Source organism: Pelophylax lessonae, assembly GCF_965119305.1.
Source record: "Pelophylax lessonae genome assembly, chromosome: 9".
In the NCBI taxonomy this organism is placed as follows: Eukaryota; Metazoa; Chordata; class Amphibia; order Anura; family Ranidae; genus Pelophylax; species Pelophylax lessonae.
This window is the reverse complement of record NC_138776.1, coordinates 112,901,201-112,927,339: the sequence shown is the minus strand read 5'-3', so window position 1 is coordinate 112,927,339 and position 26,139 is coordinate 112,901,201. Positions and strand designations below refer to the sequence as shown.

The window sequence follows — 26,139 nt, the reverse complement described above, 5'->3', positions numbered from 1 at the left end:
GTACAGCGTCGCACGACCGTGCAATTGTCCGTTAAAGTCACACAGTGCAGAATAGGCCCTGGTCAGGAAGGGGGTAAAATCTTCCGGGGCTTAAGTGGTTAAAGCAAGAGTTTAGAGTCACTTTACTGAGCTTACATCTGAAACTGGCATCATAAATGGCCTGAACGCCTCATGAAAAGAAAAGCTAGGACCAAAATTTGACCTTTGATGACCAAACGCTGATCCAGACTAAAATGGAAGAGAGACAAGATTCATCCCATGGAGTGGAATTTCCTTCCTATCCTCACACGAGGCACAGTGGTAGACTTTTGTTAAACCAGTAGTGCCAACCACTATTAGAATTAAGACTTAAGCCAGCCATACATGGAACGAAATCCAGCTGGTTCAGCAGGGACCAGCCAAATATTGATCCATTGATGAGCAGGGAATTGCTCTGCTGGATTTTCCATGCTCGATCAGCTGCACTGGCAATTACCTCCATTGATAATCAGTGTATTCTGACAGCGGGGAGACCAGCGGGGGGGGGGGGGGGGGGGTTCAGGGGGAGGATTCCCCCATCTAAATCTGTAAATCGAGTGTGTGGATAGGGGAATTAAGTAGGTCAGTAGACCATTAGAACATATAGGCAACAAGAATTTACAGAAAAAGGTCAGCAGCCCCCATATCTCTCTTATTTTAATGAATATAATATTTATTACCACAGAACAACCTTGTATATTAAAACAAATATTCAGAATCTTTTGGCTGCATTATTTATTTATATTTAGGCAGTAATGGTGGTACTTTTGACAAATTGGGGTTTATTTATTAAGTGAAAATCAGGCTCACTTCTACATAGAAATCAGCTTCCAGGTTGTATTCTAAAAGCTTATTTGAACAAGCTGAGGTTAGTAGCTGATTGGTTTCTGTGCAGAAGTGAGCCTAATTTTGCACTCTCCAGCCTTTGTAAATAACCCCCTATGTATCTCTCTGAGAGATGTTCTAGAACAGCCTGTAACCTGCACTTGTCTCTTGGCTTTGAATACTGTTGTCATAGACACTGGTCATCAATATACAATGAGCTATATGGGTTATCTTAGGGACACTGTGACACTAGGAATTTTGCTTATTTCAATGTCTGTGTTCTGTTTGTTCAGTTCTTTTGTGTTTTCCCTGCCCTATTCTGTTTACTGTGAATCCACAACAATGCAATTCAGGCATCTGCACTAGTGTAACATAGACTAAAACTGGAAAAAAAAATTCTGCCCGATGTTATAGCATTGATGACCTTAAAAACATCTAGAACTACATTATGTGGATTATAATGTATATACACTGCTCAAAAAAATTAAAGGAACACTTTGAAAACACATCATATCTCAATAGGGAAAAATTTAATCCTGGATATCTATACTGATATGGACTGGGTAATGTGTTAGGAATGAAAGGATGCCACATCGTTTAATGGAAATTAAAATTATCAACATATAGAGGGCTGAAAACAAAGACACCCTAAAAATCAAAGTGAAAAAATGATGCAGCAGACTAGTGCATTTTGCTACAATTTCATTGCAGCAACTCAAAATGGTACTCAGAAGTTTGTATGGCCTCTACGTGCTTGTATGCATGTCTGACAACATGCATATGGGGAATGCTCCTAATTTGACAATGGATGGTGTCCTGGGGTATTTCCTCCTAGGGCATAACTGAGCTCCTGAACAGACTGAGGTCCAACCTGGTGTCGTCGGATGAACCAAAACATAATGTCCCAGAGGTGTTCTATTGGATTTAGGTCAGGAGAGAATGGGGGCCATTCAATGGTATCGATTCTTTCATCCTCCAGGAACTGGTGGCATACCCTTACCACAAGGCCATGCATTGTTGTGCACCAGGAGCAACCCAGAACCCACTGCACCAGCATAGGGTCTGACAATGGGTCCAAGGATTTCATATTGATACCTAATGGCAGTCAGGGTGCCATTGTCCAGCCTGTAGAGGTCTGTGCGTCCCTCCATGTATATGCCTCCCCAGACCATCACTGACCCACCATCAAACTGGCCATGCTGAAACGGTGTTACAGGCAGCATAACGTTCTCCAGGGCTTCTGCAGATCCTTCACGTCTGTCACATGTGCTCAGTTTGAACCTGCTCTTATCTGTGAAAAGCACAGGGCACCAGTGGTGGACCTGTCAATTCTGGTGTTCAAAGGCAAAAGCCAATTGAGCTCCACTGTGCCAGGCAGTGAGCACAGGGTCCACTAGAGGATGTTGGACCCTCAGGCCACCCTCATGAAGTCTGTTTCTGATTGTTTGGTCAGAGACATTTACACCAGTGGCCTGCTGGATTTCCTTTTGTAGGGCTCTGGCAGTGCTCATACTGTTCTTCCTTGCACAAAGGAGCAGATACCGGTCCTGCTGATGGGTTAAGGACCTTCTACGACCCTGTCCAGCTCTCCTAAAGTAACTGCCTGACTCCTGGAATCTCCTTCATGCTCTTGAGACTGTGGTGGGAGACTCAGAAAAACCCTCTGGCAACAGCGCGTATTGATGTGCCGTCCTGGAGAAGTTGGACTGCCTGTGCAACCTCTGTAGTGTCCAAGTATTGCGTCATGCTATCAGTAGTGACACTGACTCTAGCCAAAAGTAAAACTAGTGGAAAACTGTCAGAAAAGAGGAGTAGGGGAAAAAACATGTCAGTGGCCTCCATCTGTAAAACCATTCCTGTTTTGAAGGTCATCTCATTTTTGCCAATCTGCACCTGTTGTTAATTTTATTTACACCAAAGCAGCTGAAACTGATTAACAGCCCCCTCTGCTACTTAACTGAGCAGATCAATATCCCAGGAGTTTAATTGACTTGATGCTATACTCTGATTAAAAAGTGTTTCTTTCATTTTTTGAGCAGTGTATAGAGTTATATATTTGAAAACACTTTTTAGTTCACTTATGTATTCATTCAAATGATTTAAATTATTTTAAATGAGGTATCTTAACTATCCAACAAGGCTTAGACCCCGTTCAGACAGGGGCGACACGACTTGGTGGGGCGACCTGTGACCTCGGTGCGACTTGCACGGACTTCATATCATTGAAGTCAATGTAAGTCGCCTCCAGGTCGCCCCAAAGTAGTACAGGACCCTTTTTCTAAGTTGGAGCAACTTGTGTCGCTCCAATTAGAACGGGTCCTGTGCTAATCAATGGCGAGCGACCCACCGCGACTTGTCAGGCGACCAAGTCGCCTGACAAGTCACGCTAGTGTGAATGGGGTCTTACCCAATCATTCAATAGGTGCATGCCCAGTCAAAAGTTTTTCTGTTTTTTATTTTGGATAGAGTATAGAAGAATTACAACCCCAGCCAGGTTTTTACTGCTATCCAGAGCTCTAGTTAGAATTAGTCCAGTTAGAATTCTCTCAAGACACAATTATGATACTGAAATGCAAATTGACAAACATTACAGTCGTGTTCACTTTAAAAAGAAAATGGAGCTCCAACACCCGGTAATGCACTACTGTGCATTGTAGTACACTGCATTAGAATAAATAATACATTACTGTTTTTGGTTCCTTTATGTTGGCATTCCTTTTAAAATGAATGAGCCTGTCCTAATACCACAAGTGTTAATGTGCATGTATTAACGTCACAGACAGGTACAGAGAAGTGTGAATGGGCCCTTAGTGTCCAGGGAACAACCTTTTTACCAGACAAGAAGTAAGGACAAATGTGCAACAGGAACAGAATAAAAAGCTTACAGAAGTTTTTTTCTTTCCCATTTCTGTCTGTGTCCCTTTAGCAGATGTATTATCAAATGGTAAAACCATTGCACCAGCATTGTAAGTGGGTGGAAATCTGTCTAACTGGAGCTCTGGATAAAAGTTACACCTTGACAGGAATTCTAATTCATTCCCAATCTAACAAAATACAAAAAAAAACTAAAAGTTTTAGCTGGACATACACTACAGAGTGTAACTCTAGCAAAAAACTTTTTTATGCATTTGATTGAAAGCAGAACAGTTAGAGCCCCTTATTTAGCCTCTTTATGGTTGTTTGTGTCCATATTTCCTGTAGGACAAGAAATAAGGGGAAAATTGTCAGAAAACATGCAGCTACCGATAAATCCTTATCCGCTCTGCTTAAAAAAAAAAAAAAAAAAAGGCATTTTACCTATTGTAGCTGTCCCCATGGGAAAAATGTTCTTTTGTTTCCGGTCTTGGTGACCACTGTCATCGAGACAGTAAGTGAGTTTAATTCTCCCCAAATGGGACCTAGACATCACTGAAATCCTAAACTGTCTTAAACAAAGGATAAAAAAATTATCTGTTCTTTTTTGTAATCCTGATTTGTCACACACCAACTAAAATCTAAAATGCTGCTAATGGAAGTGCCTACTTTGTAAATGAAGGGGACGGGTAGTTATTTGGTTTTGAAAAATGGAGAGAATTCAGAATGGACCTGATCAGTGAGAGGAAGGACAGGGCAGCAGCACAGTTATAGGGGTTGATTTATTAAAGGTAAATGGACTGTGCACTTTACAAGTGCAGTTGCATTCCTAGCTTGGTAAATGAGGGGAAGCTCTTCTGACTTTTACATTTCAATCTTGTCCAAACAACTATGCTGTTTTTTTTCCTTGCATGTGATTGGGTATTCTTCGCAAAGTAAAGTTTTACCTTATTTACTAAGCTCTGGAGTAACTTCACTTGCAGACTCAATTAAAAAACTGTATATTTGCCTTTAGAAAATCAACCCCTTATTCTCCAAAAAATAATCCATACACATCCACTACTTAATGGCCCTGCAATCTATTTTTAATGAAAACATTCCTTACTGTATTTTTCTGCCTCCTTGTACGTCCTTCGTGAGCTCCTGAATCGTTTCTTTTTCCCTTCACTTCTATTTGTTTGGAATGATCCGTGCATGTTAGTTGCAGTCATGTGCATTGCTCTATGCACACTACAAAATATATAGTCCATCTTGGGAGCAAGGAAGAAAGGGTGGCTACATTGCTACATACAGTGAATGAGCATAGCCACTCTATCAGGAAATTGAATCACAGAAGCACAAAACAGGAGTTTGGAGAAGGCTGAGAGCAATTGAAGACAATTTTTTTGGGGGTAAAGTATTAGTTCATCTCTACATAAAAAATGTAAAGGTAAACTAACAGCAGACACCACCCCAACCTCTCTACTGTACTTAACTCTGAGGTTGCTGAGCTGTTATCATCCCTGTACTCGGGATTCAGAATCTCCGCTCTTCTACTTATACTCGCAGAGTTTTCAATGTGGACCAGATCAATTCTGACCGGTTAGTGCCGTCACACTGAATGGATCTGGTCTGTCCACTGCATGGAGCAGAGCAGAGATTTTAAATACCTGGACCAGGTCTGGGGGTGCGGACAGCTCAGCAAATCCCGGAGGGTGTCCAGTGAAGAACACTTACTTGAATAGATTTTTGTTTTCTTTTAAATCAGGGTTTAATGTCACTTTATTGTCACCATTTTATTTTGTGCTTAGGAGCATCGTTTTACCTTGGCACTCATGGGCTGCCATAGAGGACCTCTCAGTGGAATTGACATGAATTGTTATATGACATCTAATTTTTCTGTGAAAATCACTTAGCACTTTCCTACATCGGGGCAAATATGTTCCTATTTCAAAAATTCTGTAGCCCTTTCAGAACCAGAACTGGAAAGCTTGGTATGTGTGTCACAGGTTCCTACACTTTCAAGATCACATTTACCGTATATGCAAATTTCAAATACTGGGTATAAACTGGAAGTTTTTATCTTTCAACCCAGTGGGCTGAACCAAAAAAACATCTGATATAAGTGCAGTGACCTCACCTCTGAGCTATTGTGTTCTGACAGGGGGACTTTTCCCTCCAGCATATCACAGTGATCAGCCAATAGCTGCGAGCGCTGATCAGATGCTGGTTTTCCAGCATGCTTGTTCGACAGAAGCCAGCCATGAGCTGTATACACTGACCAAAAATCAGACGGTAACTGCCGAACTGACAGTCTTTGACCAATTTTCTCTGTAAACAGAAGGTAGGGAGTTGAGCTGTACTCTGTGTGAGTCATACCTGCACATACCCATGGGAGGCTCAAGGAATTCAGACAGAAAATCCAATTATCTACATCCAAGCCTCTTTGTGGGAATGAGCAGGTGCTAGTCGCACTGCACTAACTGCCCTCTGGAAAAAGCTCTAGGTAAACCTCAGTGCAAGCCAGAAGCACTGACCAGACTCTGCAAAACTTGAATAGATATTTTTAATTATAGATATTTTTCCAGCTATTCAAAAATGGAGCTTAGTAGGGAGTATTGATTTGCACCTTTAATGAAACCTAAAGAATAATTGGATTTGTAGCCTGCATTATAATCTTTTTTTCCCAAAGTATGAGAGATGAACAATGATCGTTTGCAATAGGTGACAGGTCTCCTTTTGCTCCTGTTCTTTGTAACGTGTTCTTTGTAGCAGTGTTTCTTGCTTCTCTCCTATAAAACTGAAAACAGGAAAAACCTTGTGACTCTTATTTACTAAAACTGGTGCACACAAATTCTGGTGCAGCTGTACATAGTAACCAATCAGCTTTTAGGTTTTATTGTCCAAACAGATTCGCTTGCTCAGCAGGGGATCTCTCTGCTGATTCCCTCTGAGAAAGCGGATGACAGGTCCGTGTCCACTTCGCTATGTAGAGAGTATACGTACACAACCCACTGTTCACTATGAGGCGCTTGGATGGAAACAGACTGCCTGTCCATTTCTATTTAATTGTCATCTGATCAAGTGGACGGATGGCAAACGTATCCCCATTTGTCTGTTTTTAGTGGATCGGATCGAATGCCAGCAAGTGACAGTGGACACATGACATCTGCAGCCCCATAGAAAACAATAGGTGGTCCGATAGGGCCCGGCTGTCCGCTGGTGTGAATGGGGCCTAACTAAACAAGCTGAAGTTAGAAGCTGATTGGTGACTATGCACAGCTGAACCAGATTCTGTGTGCACCAGTTTTAGTAAATCTCTCCCAGTGAGTCCCTGCTCTCTACATTAACCTTGGGTTTCCTGACACAGTGAGCCATAGGGGTGGATTTACTAAAGGCAAATAGACTGTGCACTTTGCAAGTGCAGTTGTACTCTGAAAGTGCATTTGCTCTTAGTATATGAGGGGAAGCTCTGTTGACTTCCATCATCTAATCACAAGCAAGCAAAAATGCAGTTTTTTTAAATTTTTCTTACATGTGATTGGGTATTCTTTGCAAAGTGAAGCTTCATCTCATTTACTAAACTCTGGAGCAGCTGCCCTTGAAAAGTACACAGTCTCTTTGCTTTAGTAAATCCACCCCCTAATCTCCAGTGTCCATAATGGTGGCATAACATGTAAAGTCCGAGATCTTCTAATGAAATAATAGTGGTCAATGGGCCTGCATTTTCTTCCAGGGATGCATAGGATGCATACTATGCTATTTAGAGGATGCATACTATGCTATTTTACTGCACAAATTGAAAAATGGTTGGGAATTCGGTCAAAAGGAAACAGTCCTGCAATCCAAACTTTCCCAAAAAGTACAACCAATAAAAAAGTGCAAGCAATGCTAATGTGTGCATAAGTATTACTAGATGTTGTGCTTTGCCTCAAATTCAAATTCTTTTTAAAGCAAACTTTTACTTTACTCATTCAGGGCAAGTAACCTATTTACTGGATGGTCTGCCACTTCCCCTTCTACTTGCCTTCCATACACTTCCTGCCACCCCTTGTGACATACCCAATACTTCAAGGTATCAGTAAGCATGTGACTTACTTTTCTACCTCCTATAATTCAACACTGGGTTGCCAATTGGCAGGTCCAAGTGTTGTCATGTGACCTAGAAACAAACAGAATTTACACAGGAATTTTGTTGGGGGCTTCAGCAGACAAACAGAAGCACAGGGGTACGCAGGGAAGGTAAGCATCAGCAGTGGGGTGGGGGGAGAAGGCTATCCAGCTGATCTGTTACTTTGCAACTCTATAAAAAAAAAAAAAAAAAGAAACGCAAAGCAGTTTTAAACACAATTTATTTTTTTGTTGTTTTAAATAATCAACTAGATCATCCAGTGTTTTGATTTCATACATTGTTATTAGAGCTATTATCAATGAATGCTGTTTCCATATGAAGAGAATCAACAAATAAAAAGATTTCACCAAAACCCAAATAAAAATGCCCTTTAAAACACAGCAGCATTAACAACCTAATATTACACTGCTAGAATGAATACAGATGATCGGCTTGCCTGAAAAGAGTCTACATCTTATAGCCAGTACACAATACAGTAAGGACTTTACATCGTGATGCTTGCCTAAGATCTAATCGCTCCTTTTCAGTTGGTTGTGCTTTGCCCAAGCACAGAGTCACCTCTTAACCCATAAGCCCAACCCTCGTAAAAGCAATACAGTTAGTGCCTATCACTATGCACAACTGTAGAATATATTATTTTTTTTTTTCTCTTCAAAGTTTATGAAAGTATATTGGCAACAGCGACAAGATAAAATAAAGGGCTTTGTGTGAAGAAGAGCTATAATGTCGTTTGGTTCATGTTTAGTGTAACCTTTGCAAAGTTGAAAATAAAAACCTGAAATCAAGGTGAAGAGAGATTCATGCATCAAAATATTAAATGTCCCGGGACTGCCAACATTCCCGTTTTTTTTGTGTTTTTTTCTGTGTACTATTTATGTTTGCAGCAGAATTAAAGAAATTGTGTAAAATCTGCTTGGCTTTGTTTATTTTATTTTTTTTCCATATACAAACATTTTAATTGATAATATACAAGATTTTGTGAAGACGCACCCAGTATACTGACCCATCTGTGAAGTCTTACTAGATGTCTATCAGGATTTATGAATATGTGAGCGACATCCGATCGATGCGTTATTAACATGAACTGTAGTCTTGTTAGAATTTTATACAAGTGTCACTTATTTACAGCAATTGATGATTTATAAAAGAAAAGAGCATTTTTTTAGACCCCCAACGTTTAGGGTTCAGATAAAATAAGGCGAACTGTTGCTTATTTTGTGATTATTATAGGTCTTCCACAAGTCCAACCAATGTCATCTTCTAGGATAGTGTTGCAGGGATCTCCCAATGCTTGGATTGATGACCAGACCAGCATGGTGTCTTATATATACACTGCATTGTAAACTGCACACTTCTTGACCCCATCTGAATGAAAGGTGATTTTTCCATGCTCAGTTTAATTGGCTCATGCTAAAATAAAGGTTTCTTGCGTTAAAAAAACCCATGCGGTTAATGTGTGGAAGCAGCAAACACACACTGTTTTCAGTGATTTTCACTAAAATTTCTGTTCTTCTGAAAGTGTCTTCAGAATACTGGCAGTAACCATTGATCCTAAGAGGAAAAAAAATAGCAACATTTTAGTTTAACTTAGATTAGTACTCTTAAAGTGACATTAAACGTTCATTTAAAAAAAAAAAAAAAAACATGTCATATATACCTAACCCTATCCTCCTCTTTTTGGGTTCCCCCTCGGTGCTCCTGGTTTCTCCTCTGCAGTTAATTCCCTCAAAAGCAGGCTGCTCCCTCTGGGGGCACTGGTGCATGCTTACTCCCGAACCCCGCTCTATGCGTCCATAAGACACACAGAGCTACGCCTCTGCTCTCACCTCTTTGGCTCACTGGCTGTGATTGACATTAGCAGGAGCCAATGGCTCCTGCTGCTGTCTTATCCCATGAGGCATGAGAGACCCTCGTGCACATCCCTGGATCAACAGGGAGCTCAGGGGAGTATTAGGGAGGGTTGGGGTGGTTGCTGCACACAGGTTTTTAGAATGTAAAAAAAAACCTTGAGCCTTTGAAACAACTTTAAATAACAGGAAAAGTGTTAAAGCCTCTGTTTTATTTTTTATTTATCTGACTGTGTCGCTATTGAAAAAGTTTCCCAGCACTTGCTCTCAAGACAGGATTTGATAGGAAATTCTCTTAAGCCTCATGCACCCTTGAGCTAAAAAATGCCTGATTTACAGGCGTTTGACTTTCTTTTTTTGTCTACCTCTTAACGACCCTCCATGTTAACCTATATGTCCATACATTTACAGGAGTTTACAGGCAGGGGTGTATAGAGACAGAAAAAAAAAGAACATCTAAAGAGGAGCATTTGGCGTGAAAAAACGTTTTTAACAATAGACGCGCTTATGCATTACCACCAAATACGTGAACGCCCATGCAAAAAGGTGGCTTTTACCGCATTTTTTCTGCTGCTTTTCTCTTGTAGGGGAAAAGGCATCTAACAGAATATAGTGTGCATGTGGCACATACAAAAACCCAAACATTTTGATCACAGAAAGGTTTTAAAGCTGTATAATCAACAAAAAATATTTTCTTTAGCTTTTGGACAGAGTCAAAAACAGCTATTACCTCTCTCGGGTTTTAATTGCTGTCTGTGTCCCCCCTTGAGGATATATTAGGGCACTTCTTGTCCCAAGTGGCACAAGTGGGTGGACAGAAAGTGAGGGGAAATTTCTCCATGTGTATGTGGGCATAAAAAAAAACCAACAGAGGTTCTAACCATTCCCTACTCTATCCAAAACCTGAAAAAATCTATCTGAGGCTACTTCTTCTTTAAATAGCAGAGAATGGGTCTGACTGATACAGATAACCACACTTCTAACATTTTGGAGTCCAGGAAGCTAAATTGGCAGCTGAATTGCTGAAGACATGTTCATACCTCTGCATCTCGCTGAAATACAACACATATTTTGTTTTCTTTGATTGCAGGCAGCAGTCAAAATGATCTGATGCCCCTGTGTGATGATTAAATCCCTGCATTCCATTCCAGTGGACAAAAAAATTCCACTTTATTTTGTTCAGCAGTAAACTGCATAGAAAAATAAATGGAAGTGCACAATAACACATATGGTAATACCATTTCTTATGATGTGGTTTTAGTGCACATGGATCTTCTAGACCTTTTTTTGAATGGCAATGCAGTCTCAGACTATTTTAGTTTGTTTAGCAAAAAATAAAAAAACAATGGTGGTGATTAAATACCACCAAAAGAAAGCTTGATCTGTCTCAAAAAAAAGAATAAAAGTTTTGATTGGGTACATCGTTGCATGATCGTGCAATTGTCATTCAAAGTGCGACAATGCTGAAAGCTGATAATTGGCCTGGGCTGCAGGGGGGTGAAAGTGCCCCGTATTGAAGTGAAAAAAACAACAAAGGTAAAGATGGTCATCATTATTTTAACACACATTAAAAGCTTGCAATAAGGATGCACTTTAATATATAAGCATATGTGAAAATGAATGCATAAACATTTGTGAACTGGCCTTTATGGTGGCCACGTGCCTGGTATTTTTAGGCAAGTTCACTTTCAGTCTTCTTTTGACTGTAACAAATGACTAACAGATCAATGCAGACTACTGCCAACAATATTATTACCAGCACCATGAAACAGCTAAAATTGTTGATTACTGGTTGTGGTTGCTTGGAATTGCTCCATTTTTTTTTAATTTTTTTTGCAGCCAAAAAATAGATTAGAATTTCGAGAAATTTCTTGAAAATTGCAATTAGTGTTTCTTTTGGATCAATGCTGAATTTATTGAAAGCTTTGTTCGCATGTTTGGACATTTCTATTTGGTTTTTACTGTTGCCCAGTTTCAAGTGACCAAAAAGATCAAAATAGGCACGACAGTTCCAATCATAGATATCTCTGGACAGGCCCTGCAATGCTTTTGATAATTTTTCACTGCAAAAACAACCGTTTGGTTCCTGAAAACCTCTGAAACAAATTAAATCAGCTGGCAGATTGCATGGTTAAAAGCTGCAAAACTGACAAATATACAGCAAACATAATGGCAGGTTTCCCTATTATATAAATACCGGTACAAGTCTTAAAGAGTCAGTAGACACAGTCCTGATCAGTAATAGCCAATATTGCAGCTGCTATCTGATAATATTAAGGCTCTATTGACATCTACTGTAAATGCACAATAGTGCATGTGTTACGATACTGATTAATAATTCTGATTGACACCCCAACGCACTCTGTGTTTTGGGGCACCCTGTTAGGCAAAAATAGTGCAGGTGTGTTTTTTCAAGCAATAATACTTAACGGCCTATTCAAAAATAAATGGGTTCTCTCAATGCAACATGCTTCAATGCATTTTATTGTAAACAGAGGTGTAATTATGCTTTTAAACTGGTTCTAGAGGCAGAATGTTTGTTACCTTAATGTATTCTCTGCATTTAATTACATAGCATCCTGTGTGCAATTCCCCTGCCAGCACCTCTTCAAATTACCAGAGCCTGATTCTGATCCAGTGCTGTGCCTGAGAGCAGCGGCTCTCTCCCTCCTCCCAAACCAGATTGACAACAGTGGGAGAATGTTTATTGTTCAAGAATAAAATTACCCCTTACCCATTTCTCTACAATTTGTGGATGACACCGCTCATCTTTAAAGTGACTGTAAACCCTCACCTTGTAAAACAACTTATTCAGTTTAAAATAAAAATGAAAGGCAAAACATTTTTGTATAGATTTAAAAACATAAATGTTTTCCTTTTTTATAAGTGATCACATTGCCTATGTTCTCAGCTGCTTAAAAGCTGAGGGAAAAGAAACTGTAGCACACTGGTCTTCCAAGTGAATGGCTGTGTGTGTGTGTGTGTGTGTGTGTATGTGTGTGTGTATGTGTGTGGGGGGGGGGGGGGGTCAGGACAAGTCTGGTCATTGGAGGACTATGGTGTTTTCTCCTGCTAAGTGTGGTCAGTTTTTGTTAGAAAGCAGAGGGACTGGCAGGAATACCAGGGATTTCACACAAAGGAAGCAATACAAAGAGAGCATGATACAATAGGCACATAGTATGAATGTTAAATGTTGGGTTTACATATTCTTTAAATCAGCATTAACTCTTGCAGGTGCCGATATATCCAATAAGTGATGATATAAAGCTCTAAAGCAACTGTGTTCGCTAGCAAGCGATGGAAAGGGTTTTCTATCTTCTCCATTAAAACAGAACTGATAGAAATGCAATAGCTGCCATTGGTAATCTCTTTATGCACATGATAGTTGCCTGGCTTTCTCTGGTGTCCAATCTCCAAGTCACTGACCCAGGACAAGTACAAAACTATTTGAAATCAGAATGAAGTCAGAAGTCCTGATTAGTATACAGGCATACCCCACTTCTAAGTACACAATGGGACCAGAGCATGTTTGTAAAACGAAAATGTACTTAAAGTGAAGAAATACCTTCTTTCATTTCTCAATGCATGTAAATACACTAGCTCCATAGGAAATCTTGGTCCGCTTGACATGGCATTGCTCCCAAACCATGTGACAAGGACACCAAGCTTGGGGAGCATGTTATGGGGATCCCGGACTATGACATAGTAGATTACCTAGGCAAGCTGGCCAGCCACAAACAGGATATGTTGTAGTCCTGGGACCCCTCTCGGTGCTCCCTAAGTTTGGTATCCATGTCACTTTTGGTTTGGGAGCAGTGCCATGTCAAGCTGACCAAGATTTCCTATAGACACCAATGTTAAAAACCGGGAGTAGTGTCATGCCAAGCTGAACAAGCTGTGTCCTTACTCGCGAGTGTACTTAAAGTGAGTCTACTTAAAGTGGGGTATGCCTGTACTTGTTTCAGGTCAGTGATTGAGAGTATAAAATCCATTGGCGTAATAACCAGACATTCAAAATTTTCATTTGTGACAGTCTGCATACTTTCTTGAGTACAAGTTTCCTTTAAATGAGACACACAATCTCATTGGTGAAAAAAGTGGCTCATCAGTGCAAATATGGCAACGCACTGAAAGGACTAGACCAGGTTTTTGCTGCACCACAAGCCTCCCCCAAGTTACACCCACTCACTGAATGCCAATCAGGACAATCAGTATGTATAACCTGTTACTAAAGTTCATATAAAACTAACCTTAAGCACTATGGTATTATGAAAAACTTTTCTTCTCAACATGTCGGACTTCCTTCTTTGTTTTCACTTTATAGGCGTCACACTGTAATGAAAACAATTATTAAACAAAAAGTAACAGAGGTAATTCCTGCAACATTTAACACAGAACTCTAGGCAACTATAAAAACCCTTTGTTCAGCTATGGATTATTTTAGAAAAATGACTGGTATTTTAAATATTACTAAAATAATTACCCAAAAACATATTTATATTAGTTTCCCTCTGCAAACCAGAAAAAAAAAAAAACTGAAAATGGGGGGAGACTCTGCACTGTGAGCCAATCAAGTACCATCCCACTGCACAGTGCATTCAGTCTAGAGTGTACAGGTTATTTACAGATTAGGGGAATGTTTAGGGGAGAGGTAGACCATTAGTGCTCTGATGTTTATTCACTGTCAAGTGTGATGTTTTTTTTTTTTGGGGGGGGGGGGGGGGGAGACAAAGATGCTGCAGAGCTGCAATGATGAATGGTAATGGCATTCTTATTTCATTATGTGAACTGCTAGAGTGACTTCATAGATTTAAAAAAAAAATCTTTTGCAGGTTAAACAGTTCAAACATATGTATTTAAGCTTTGCTTTTAGCAGATAGATTAAAATAAATCCTACAATAATACTCTAAACACAGGGTGGGGACGGAAACAGTTGACATGGTCATATTAAATCCTGACCAGTTTGTGCAGGTTTGTAGGATAATAATAAAAGATAAAAACAGAGATAAACTACAACACAACATAACACAATGTATAGCACTATAAAATACTACTGGATGGTCCTGTGCAAAGCTATGCCAGAAAGCAAATCCACCTACATATACCACAACAATCTCATGTTCCACTTTTCAGAATTATCTATGTGATATATTTTGTCATGTATAGAATAAAGAGATATAAGTGGATTTAATTAGTAGGGGTCCGTTTGATATTTTTATTTGTAGCTCTAATGTCATCCACATCGACAAGTGGGAAGAGTCTCCAGTGCAGTGAATAACAGCATGTAACCCTGCAATTTGTAGGACGTGGCACTTTAACTATTTTTATCAAGAGGCTCAAAAGGGATTAGATAAAAATAGAGGTAATTTAGAAAGCCCCTTTCAATATATAAATTCCAGTTTTAAAGAAGAACTCAAGGCAACAGCATAAAGACATATTTCAGTGAAGATTCTCCATCTCCACACACCAACTCCCTCACTTTAAAAGTCTTTTATGCAAAATTTTAATTGTGAAAATGCCATACAATTGTCTTCTAAAATCAGATCAGATGTTCCTGTTGTCCTGCTTTCTACTTCAAAAATTGCACCCTAGGAGAAGGTATAGCAGAGGCTCTAGTTCATGCTTTCTTAACCTTTTTACCCCAGATAAACCCCTTTACTAAAACCAACTTATCAGAGGTCAATGGGAAAAATGGCCCTTACATTGGTGGTAAGTAGTAATAATACAAACCTTACAGTGGTGGTCAGAATGCCATCCACAAAATGTCCCATGATACCAATGATCATTTGATCATTGGTATCATGCTGCTGGCTTTGCCAAGTGCATTGGCCCTGGAACTATACAGGCACTATCAACTGGGAGGTCAATCAGCCATAGCTCAAAAAACCTTTACCAGGCTCTGGAGTAACCCTTGAGTTCAATGGAACCTGAGTTGATAAGAGATATAATTGGTAAATTATGATATAGCTACATAATACTGAGGGGAAATGTGTCTGTAGACATAACATAGGGAAGTACTGTGTTGTCAATCAGCCTTTATAGTCAAAAACATAGATTCTGATGTTACTAGAGGGTTCTATATCCAGTGTGCACTGGTGGCACTTCAAGTACATAGTACTGTTACCCAGATCCAGACTGAGGTTTAACATCCCATACATTACAAAGCTGACTGCAGAACAATAATGTAAAATGTAAGGACCACATATGAGTGGTAGAATCTTTTTTACAGATTAAAAAGAAGGTTGCCTTGACTTCCCTTTAATATCTACTTATATTTCATAATACAAGTGCTTCAAATACTTACCCAGGACCCACAATGCACCACTGACACTAATTGATAAAGAATCTCATAGTGCTAGATGAGATTACACCATGCTATACTATTATTGCCAATTTTAGCACATTGGGATTGACTTACAAAAGTAGCATAGCATGTTCATTTTGCAAAGTGAAAATTCACTTAGCTTGGTAAAGCTGTTTTTAACCATTCCAATCATGTGCTAACAAATATCCTGCTGTTTTTTTTTTTTTGTTTTTAATTTCCTTGAATGATTGGGTATTCTTTTCAAAGTGTATTTTCTATTCATTCACTAAACAAAGTGAACGTGTTCCACGTCTCCAGTAAATCAACCCAAGTGTATTAAAATAAAGGTCAGGGTAGATGGGAACTAGTAGTTTAGTCAAATGATGTGGTAATGAGAACTCTTTTGGCCTTTGCTCATTGCATCCAGTCATGCACTACAAAGAATCACACCACTATAGTAAACATCTCAAGCAACCAGTTAAAACAAACCAAACAGATACACACAAAACTGCAAAAAAAACAAACTAAAATAGTAAACCACACAGCATACACCAGCACAACAAGGTAAATTACTTGCCCCAACTATTACAGTTCCACCAACTTTTTTCTCTTGTGGAACCATAACACGTCTTACGACTTTCCGTGTCACCTATGAGAAGCAGGAATATTGACTTGTGTTTCCTATATGGACTTCGTGAAAGATACACGAAAACACTGCACTGCATCAGTTGTCAAGCATGGGAATATACCAATGGACACAAAGGATTTTGGAAAATCACAGCAGCAGAAAATAAAGATCATTTACTTTTCTGGTGATGATGTTGCCTTCTTCATCTGTATACTGTTCTTCCGTAACAGATTCACCAGGAATGTTTTTTACTTCATCCCCCTAAAGAGCGTCAGAGCATTACATCAATCGTACATCTTAAGACCTATACATGGCACGCCAGACATGCAGGATAGGAAATTAAACACGCTGTAGGGCAGCATGCCAAGGCAAGATAGGGTTAAACTGGCAGCATAGCCAAGTTAAAAAAAAAAATCATCTATAACAAAATATTGCACATGTACAAGTGAAAATTGTACATATCTCTGGAAGCTCTAATGACTGTAATAGCATAATTACAGAATTCTTAGAATGGAAGGGTTGGGAGACAAGGATTTCGGGCACAAAATTATTTAACTTGTTTAATAAAAAGTGAATATTTTATAAAGTTTTGTGCCCGAAATCCTTGTCTCCCAACCCTTCCATTCTAATGATATAATTAAGGATAGGGGCACCACCAGGTGCTACTTATAATGGCCCAGATAGCTGCTGTCTGGAGGCTCATTATTCTCAACATAATTACAGAATTCTTTTATTCCTAACAGTATGCATAAAAATGAAGTTTCCTGCTTGTTTCTTTATTTTCCCCTCAATTTTTATCTGCGTGACTTTGGATCCTGTGAACCCAAACACACACAGCAAGAGCCAACTTTGGACCTCTGGCAAGCCCTACCAGCTCAATATGTGATGCATCATCTGCCAAAAAAAGCCAACCCAAGTGGTTGTCAGGATACAGAGGTCTGAAATAGGCCTTTTCTTGCTGTATGCAGATGTGGCCAGTGGAACCTAACACACAAATGATCTAGGGACAAATACGAGTACAAGCACCTTTTGATGCTTGCTTTTAAGAACGGATATCTGTGTGCAGAGTGGTGGTGAGAATGCCATCCTTACAAACAGCTTATAACGTCACTGGTGTCATACAGGTGGCATTGGCCCTAGAACTATGCAGGCACCCTCAAATGTCAGTTCAAGAAGCCCCTTGCAACCTCTTGAGGAACCCTTATTGAGAATAGCTGATCTAAACAGTTAAACAGGTTTGCTTTACAATGTTTATACACCTAAAGGTAGAGGAGGGGGTATCCAGTACTTCTACTGCTCAGAAGATAAAAAGGCTCAATCTGAAACAAATGACCCTCCACAGTAGTGATCAAATCTGGCAGAAACAGGCACCGTCAAAACAGGGGTCAGCTGTTCATATTGTGCAAAGGACAAAAAAAAATACCAGTTATTTTAGATCTGCACGTAGACACTAATGCAACCTGCAGATCACGGCATCTTCTATTCCACACATTAAATTCCAAAGGCAAATAATTATTGGATGGAATAATAGTTGAAACCTATGCAAGGTCTCATGGTCAGCAAAAAGGGTCTGAAACAAGTCTTTTCTGTCAGTAATTTTTGCCTACAAGGGTGCCGTAAACAATGTATCAGAACACAAATCTTTTCCACTTAATTCAGATTGGATATTTTTCCACTGTCCTTTGAAAGAGTGTTTTTTATGAACATCCTGTGTGATTACATTTCAGAAGAACAGCTAACATTCCTTACTCAAAAACACGTTTATCTAATATAATGAGTGCTGTTTAACATATGTTTTCTGTGAGAACCATCATGCAATAAAAAAAAAACACAAGTGATGCATGTCTACACTACAGTGACAATTCTCCAGTGTCTATATTAAGAGGAAAAAATGAGTCTACAGTGAATGACATCCTTCCACCAACATGGGGATGACATAAAAAGGTAATAAAGTGTTTTTTTTCTTCCTTATCCATAGCCACATGGTTTTCCATTAATATAGAAACAAACATGTAAAAGTGCAGTCTTTCCACCATTCAGGTAGACAGGCAGCTGCAATTATTACACCCTGTTCCCATGTGAATGCCACAAAACACATTGAGTGTTTTTTTAAGTGGCAGCTTGCTCCCTGTGGCTTGACCATTGAGAAGGCTATGAAACAATAGGCACCTTCAAAATGAAAGTTTGGCCGAACTGACTGTGAAGAACCCAAAATAGAATGGCTGCATGTACTCAGGCTGAAATGCATTTAGTTTGTTTCCAGCCGCTGGCTCAGGCTGGGGGAAGGGTAAACACTTTCAGCCTAGTTCTGAGGCCTTTTGGTTTTGGCAGGCCCACCTGTGTTATTTAGAGAGGAGGACTGCTAAGATAAGAGAGAGTCATACAAGAGTAATTGTAGTAGCAGTTGCTTTCAGAGAGCCGCTGGGGAGAAGATGTGAAGACACCGGGGACCACGGTCAGCATCCAAGTCATGGAGAATGCCTTAATGGACTTTGACCTCATGGGAGGTATGACTGGGCCACCACATCATGTTAGTTAGAATTAGGGAAAGGATATTGTTCGTGCTGTATTTCCATGGTGCATTTCAACAGTAAAGTTGCGTTAACCTTTTTGAGCCTGGTCTGAATCAATTCCAAGGGGTGCATGTTGGTTCTGGCGTATTCCAAAAAACCTGGGTCTGTAATTGCAATACAGGGTATGAAGTAACACTGCCACGAAAAGGTTAACTTGACAAGACAAGGAAACAAAGTGTAGGTCCTACAGGTAACCAAGCAAAGGAACAAGCTACAGCAACCAGTCGTTAAGCATGGTACCTGGTAAGGTGACAAGTCCTCTGGTAGCGAGGGGGTCGATGTTCTGGCTCCTCCCTAGCCATCTCCCATGGCAATTAAGAGCCAGCTAGCATTACTGAGGTCTATGTTTTGGTCATGTGGTACAGACAGGACAGAGTTAAGTGAGAGCACACACAAGGTCAAAGCTAGGTGCTCGACTGGACCCGATTCTGTTACTGGGAGCAAGGTAACAGAGTTATGCTGGACTGGTGGAGTAGGCGCAGGCTCAGAACGTCCCTCCTAATGCAAGCATACAAGTACAGGGAGCAGTGACATGGGACAAGTCGCTTTTCAGAAGAACTCTGCACTCTGCCTTAATGTTAGATTCTTCATATGACCGCAGTCTATGCTTGGTTCCAGGCACTGGTGAGCGCGCCACGTGAAAGTTACCCCATGTGCATGGGCGCAGTAGACCTAGCCCACAAACATGGTGTAGTCAACATATTATGCCCACCATATGCACCTGAAGACCACCCTTAAAGAGAGCTTGGCTGTATAGTTAGTTTCTAGATTGTTTTGGATTAGCTCCTGAGTCAGGCACTGTTCTCAGATTGGTTGGAATCCTGGGGTGTATATAACATCCGAAACCCAGAAGGGGCCAGAACTCCATGTGGTTTGCTACACCTCAGCATTACCATGTATCCGTGGAAGAAGCCTATTATCGTGCTGGATACAGGGCTAGTGTACCGCCCTGAAGCGGGACTGTCCCACTATGAGGTGCAAGGCAGAGATACCCTTCAAGTTATCTGTTCATCATGCCGCTGTCGCTGCATGGAGTACTCCCCTTGAGCAACTTGCACCAGCTGTGGCTCACTGCTATACGACCAGATGGAAGGGATAGAGGAACCTTTACACTTCAGCTCGGACTATATGCTGACTCCTGGGGTTTTCTCAGCTCCTTTTGCCCTACCACCAATGCCAGAAAGGCTAGTCCACCTGCCCTGCTCGCCACCAATGTCCCACAGGTAGCAATTGGATTGGCCTCCCCCATGGCATCTGGGGTCAAGCAGTCGACTATCGCACAGGAGACCCACCTAGTTGGGATTTAACTCAACAGGCCTCTTTTCCACTGGGCCTTCCAGTTACCTCTGCTACTGAACTGTTGGCCCCGACTGTAGCAGTGATAATTACTGGACTTCTCCCAGATGTTACAAGTTCTTCGTCCATGTAGGGCACAGACCAACAGGTGCCACTACTATTGCTTGCAGAAGTTTCATCCACCACCTTATCTGGGGCTTCAGTGTCTACCCAGCCCTCTTCTACCCATCCAGAGAAGTTGGTAGAGGTCTCCTGGAGTACCCTGTGATTCGAGAGAAAGTGAGAAAGAAAGTCTCACCTTACCTGAGGCTGTCATGGCTTCTCATGGATGCCTGAGGAAGCAGCAGCTCCAGCATCTGTCTCCAAGAAAGACTGGCACCTGCAGGACCCTCACCATCCTGATTCAGCATACCTCCCATGAGGAATAGTCTCCATGGGCCAGAAGTTTACCCGACTGTCTCGGCTCAATATTTTGTGCTTGACAAATACGGTACACATTTCCTCATGTACGCAAAGATCTCTTCTGATAGCTCAAAGAGGAGCAGCCTAAGATCTACAATAGAGCTGTTTGGGAGAAGCTCCATGCTCCACGGCACCTCAGAGTGTTTAAGCATCAGAATTCATTTTTAGAAGCTTGATTCTATCAAATATACAATAGAAAGCGATGAGAGGGACCTGGGGAGGCATATCTATGGACAGGGTGGAACTGATCAAGCTGGACTATACCTACCCTGTAGTGCATCAGGTCTCTGAGAGACACCCAGTTATGGGAGAGTTACGGGATAGAAGGTCTAGCTCCCACATCCTAATTTTTATGTTTAACGCTGCAATTGTGTTATGCTGTTTAAGGGGTTTTATGTGGTTTCACTACCTGTTTGCACTTTATTTGCAGTGTTCCCATTTATGAATAATGTACTGTACTGTGGTCTTAGATGGTCGATGCAGGGATGGCACACGAAAAGGGGACATTGGATGTAGGCAGGTTGAAATGCATTTTGGTTCGCGCAGCTTGCCAGGCGTAGAGTGTAGTTGCTATGAGTCACCAAGTGAAGGAACAAGCTACAGCAACCAATCATTAAGCGTGGTACCTGGTAGGATGACAGGTCCTCCATGCAACTGGGAGCAGACTATCGTTATGGAGATCTATGGCCTGGTCACATGGTATGGAAAGGACAGAGTTAAGTGAGAGCACACATGAGATCTACATTAGGACCCCATTTTGTTACTGGGAGCGAGGTAACAGAGGTACGTCGGACTGGTGGAGTTGGTGCAGTCTCAGCACATCCCTCCTAATGTAAACATACAAGTCCAGTGTGTAGTGATATTGGACAAGTCGCTTTTCAGGGAAACTCTGCACTTTATTACTTCACACAGTGAAGACTCATCTCTAAATCGGGGAGCTGCCTTAATGTTAGATTTTTCACATGACCGCAGTCTCCGCTTGGTCACCTGTCAGTCTGCGAAGGAAATTAAAAAGGCTGTACCACTAGTGACCTCCCGAAATTGGTTTGTTAAACAGCAATATGAGGAATCTTAAAGTAGAACTAAAGTCAAAACTTGCATTTATTTATTTATTTTTTTATTGTGGATATAGTAAGGGAAGGTTATAACCCTTGTCATTTTTTTTTTGTCATTTGTGTCCCATTGGAGAGATCTTCCTCCCTTCGCTTGTCCCAAAGCCAAAACAGGAAGTGAGAAGAGATTCCTGGTTGTCATCAGGGTCACCAGAATTAGTGTCCCCATTAAGGATTTCCCCGCTATTCCAATTCTGGTGAAAACCCAAACTGTTTTTTTTTTTGTTTTGTTCACTTTCGATGATAATGGTAAACATGACAAATAAAAAGGGTGAGCCTGTAATGGGGACACAAATAGCAATAAAAACCTGACAGGTCTTTTAATCTCTTTACGCTCTGACCAAAGATGAAAAAAAAAAAAACTTTTGCCTTCAGCTATACTTTAAGGCCCCTTTCACACAGGCGGACCGTTCAGATCCGCCTGTCCGTTTTTTTGGCGGATCTGAACGGTTCCCCCATGCATTCCTATGGGGCATCGGATGGCAGCGGAGACATGTCCGCTGACATCCGACCCGATCCGTCAAATCTGGACGGATGGAAACCCTATTTTCCATCCGTCCAGCGTATCAGATCGGATGGGATCGGATGAGAACGGACCGACGGTCCGTTCCCATCCGATTTTCCCCATAGAGATGCATGGGGAACTGACAGCTGTGTCTCTGCACACAGCGCGGAGACACAGCTGTCCTCCTGCTGCTCAGCGGGGGATCGGCGGCTCAATCCCCCGCTGAGAAAAACGGAATCCGTCCGACGGACGGATAGTGTGAAAGGAGCCTAAAGAGGAAACTCATGATGATTTCATTAAAAATGTTTGATTGCTGTCATTTTTCTTATTAGTTTATTTCAGATAAAATTAGCCTTTTGCAGCAATTATACTAAATCTCATTGTTTTTAGGTGCAGGTACAATAAAAAGCTGAAAACTGAAAAAAAAATTGAGAGGGACACAGTAATAGAATATCTTAGGAATTCTCTACTATATTCACAAAAATATGACAAATTTAAGTGAAATAAAGCAGTTTATAACAGAGCCAACAGCTTGTAGATTAGAATTACAATAGACATTTCTCATTAACCTGTTCTTTTATTCTTTGCAGAACACTAGATTATGGTTTATAAACCTGAAACCACGGGACATAAAATACCCTTGTTACAACAACTGAATAAATAAAAGAAAGCGATACAAGCATACAGAGTATCTGGGTAAAGAGGTTATTGTTCTGCGTGGTATTCACAGCAAACACCAAGACAAGGATAAGGGCCACTTATCAGTCAGCTCTGAGTTTTGGCCATAATCAAATGCAACTGCTGAAGTTAGACTTAGCCATGCTACGTGAACACATAACGTGCCAGTTATTTTATCAGCATTGTCATTGACACAAATGGTAGTCTAAAAGCATTTCCTTTTCCTGACATTTACTTCAGACTTATTTTGTGTACTAAGCAAGAAGCAAAAATGCAGATTCACATATATATTAAATGATCATGTGCCTTCACTAAAAGAGATATTAACTTCAAACTCAACTTCAAAGTCAGCACAAAGCAAAATAACACTGCTTCGAGGGGTGGGAAAGCATATCCTCAAGCCATTACATTATTCAATGGCTTAATTCAGATTTACTGAGAAAAATGCAAACAGCAATAGTGTGATAGCCTAAAGCAACCAATCTCATATCAGCTTTCATTGATCTATGCCCTGGCAGTAGCTGAAAGCTGGTATATGATTGCATACTATGGGTTACTAAGCACCATGGCTGTTTGCACTGTTTATATTAGCTTATAAATGATTATATCTTAAGTTATTTAAATATAGAAAATGTATGTATTTATCTATATAAATACATAATAGATTTTGGGAAAAAGCAAACGTCCAAGGCAAAAACAAAAATCCATGCTGGGATCTGCACTAGCAGTCGGACATACTTGGTACCTTATATATCAATCTCCGTCGAGTAATTTTCGTAGTGATCCTTTGTTCCTCATCTGAGTCACTCTCATATTCACTGTCACTGCCACTAGAATCCTGATAAATGCATTTTAGGCATGTTTTACCAGCAGACTTAAAGGAAAAAGAAATATTTTTATCTACGACACAGGAAGGACATGATTACTTTGACATTTCATAGAAGATGCCAAGATATGTGCTTAAGATGCCCAGCACCAAAACTATAAATTATTTTGCTTACAATCTAAAATTAAAGAAATATGGGAGCTGCTGAGGCCAGAGGTCACCTGAGGTTTGACAGACATGGCCTGTTTTCTGCCTGACCAAGTCAAACATAGTCTCCTATCTCCTGAGTGTGCAGTGTGAGAAGTCAGGCAGATATGTGCATCCTTGATACTTTGCCTGGGTACACATTGCTACAGTGCGACATACCGCATGTTATTTATTCGCACAGGAGTCACAGCACATTCCTGTGTGCGTTACATGCGGTGTCTCTGGGGTGCGATTTGAGCTATGGATTTGTAGGGCTCAAATCGCACCACATTCACACCAAACTAATGCAGGACCCTTTTTTTGTCCACATCAAAAAAGGGATCACAATGGGTGTTCACACGCATGCAATTCGATTCTGAAAATCATGCTGCATTTTGCAAACCGATTGTGGGGTGTCGTTACCTTAACATAGACTCTGCAAACGCTTCGCATGGACAGGTTGCGATTTAGATGCGGTGCCCAATTCACAGCAAATTAGCTGTGAATTAGCACCGCATCTAGTGTGGACCCAGGCTTCAGCTAAAGTGCTAGGCTCAGAGAATATTAAACAAAGGGGATAAAAAAGCAAGTCTGCACAGTTATGATATGTATACACTGACTATTTGGTTTCCTGTGTGAACCCAAATGAAGCTTTTTCTGAAGATCTAGTGTGTCATGTATACATGGCTAACATGACCACAGGGCCCCCACATTCTTAAGAGCCCCCAGAAGCTTCCCCCTGCCCTCCATCTCACCTGCCTATGAAGAGCTACACCATTACAGCAGCAGTATCAAATCCTCCAGAGTGATCTACTTACATAAAACAGAGTTTTTATAAGTAGCTTTTATCTCAGAAATGTATCACTGTTGTGCTCCTTTATACAAGCGAATAGAGTATTCAGCATGGCTGCCTCTTTCAACCAAAGGGGTCTATCTTGGCATACCAGATGTACTGGTAAGGGATTTTGGCAAGAAAGACTTGGAGAGGTAGAAGATATCAGGAACTACCGGTAATAACTAGTGGGGGGGGGGGGGGGGGGGTATTTACTAAATCTGGTGCACAAAGAATCTGGTGCAGCTGTGCATATTAACCAATCAGCTTCTAGGTTTTATTGTCAACGCTTGATTGAACAAGCTGAAGTTGGAAGCAGATTGGTTACCTTGCACAGCTTATGTGCACTCATTTCAGTAAACAAAATGTGTATCCCAACACCCTATGTTAGGATAGACAGAGGCTTTAAATGTAAAATGTCATAAAGTTGGAAATTCCTACTGGGCATCATGACATGTTTAAGCAGAGGTTTGTTTCAGTTCAAACTGCCCTGGCATTCAGACTGATCAGTAGATTCATTCTTATTGGCACCTCCACGCATTAAGGAACATGTTACACCAGTATTTAGGGTGTAGCATGTAACATGTTCCAGTACATGCCCCCCTCAGCCTCTTCTGTTTGACAGCAGACGGGGGTTCCTCTCCCCTGCAGCTATTACCACATATAAAATTGGTACAGCTGTGCGGGGCTCCACCCGCACAACCGTGTCATTCATTCACTGAGATCTGTGAATGAATAAACTTCAAGTCTCATATTTTACCATGGTAGACAGGCTTGTAATTCTCAATGGACTACATGTGCTGATTAGCGCACTCATAGTCCATTCGGAGGTAAGGGCAAAAAGTTGGAAGGAGAGTGTGCAGGAGCCTGACACTGCACCGGCCATACACTGATCACAGATGCAATATTCTGCAGGCGCAAATGCAAAAATATGTGCATGTATTAGTTTTTACTTAAAGTTTAACTTAGCCTTTAATGTACTGTATACACCCATATACTCCACATGTATTTTTTCAAATACCTGTATAAAATCTTTATCTTTTAAATAAATGTTACAGGGTGCAGCCATGGCACTGAGTGTTG

The 26,139-nt window shown here is 40.7% G+C and overlaps 1 protein-coding gene across 41 annotated transcripts in view; it reads right to left on the bottom strand.

Annotated features, from left to right (window-relative positions):
- Positions 1-8,010: 8,010 nt before the first annotated feature.
- ANK3 (ankyrin 3) overlaps positions 8,011-26,139 on the bottom strand; it is a 920,123-nt gene continuing 901,994 nt past the window's right edge. For 20 of the 41 annotated variants that reach the window (XM_082268127.1, XM_082268164.1, XM_082268128.1 and 17 more), the window contains 3 exons: positions 23,958-24,086; positions 16,764-16,847; positions 16,233-16,607 (listed from right to left, as the gene is read on the bottom strand). In XM_082268127.1, coding sequence (XP_082124253.1) covers positions 16,437-16,607; positions 16,764-16,847; positions 23,958-24,086 — 384 coding nt within the window. In that variant the 3' untranslated portion in view covers positions 16,233-16,436. Of the gene's footprint in view, positions 9,359-13,904; positions 13,987-16,232; positions 16,608-16,763; positions 16,848-23,957; positions 24,087-26,139 lie in introns of those variants that run through there. The other 21 variants (XM_082268135.1, XM_082268143.1, XM_082268157.1 and 18 more) reach the window with 9 other exon arrangements.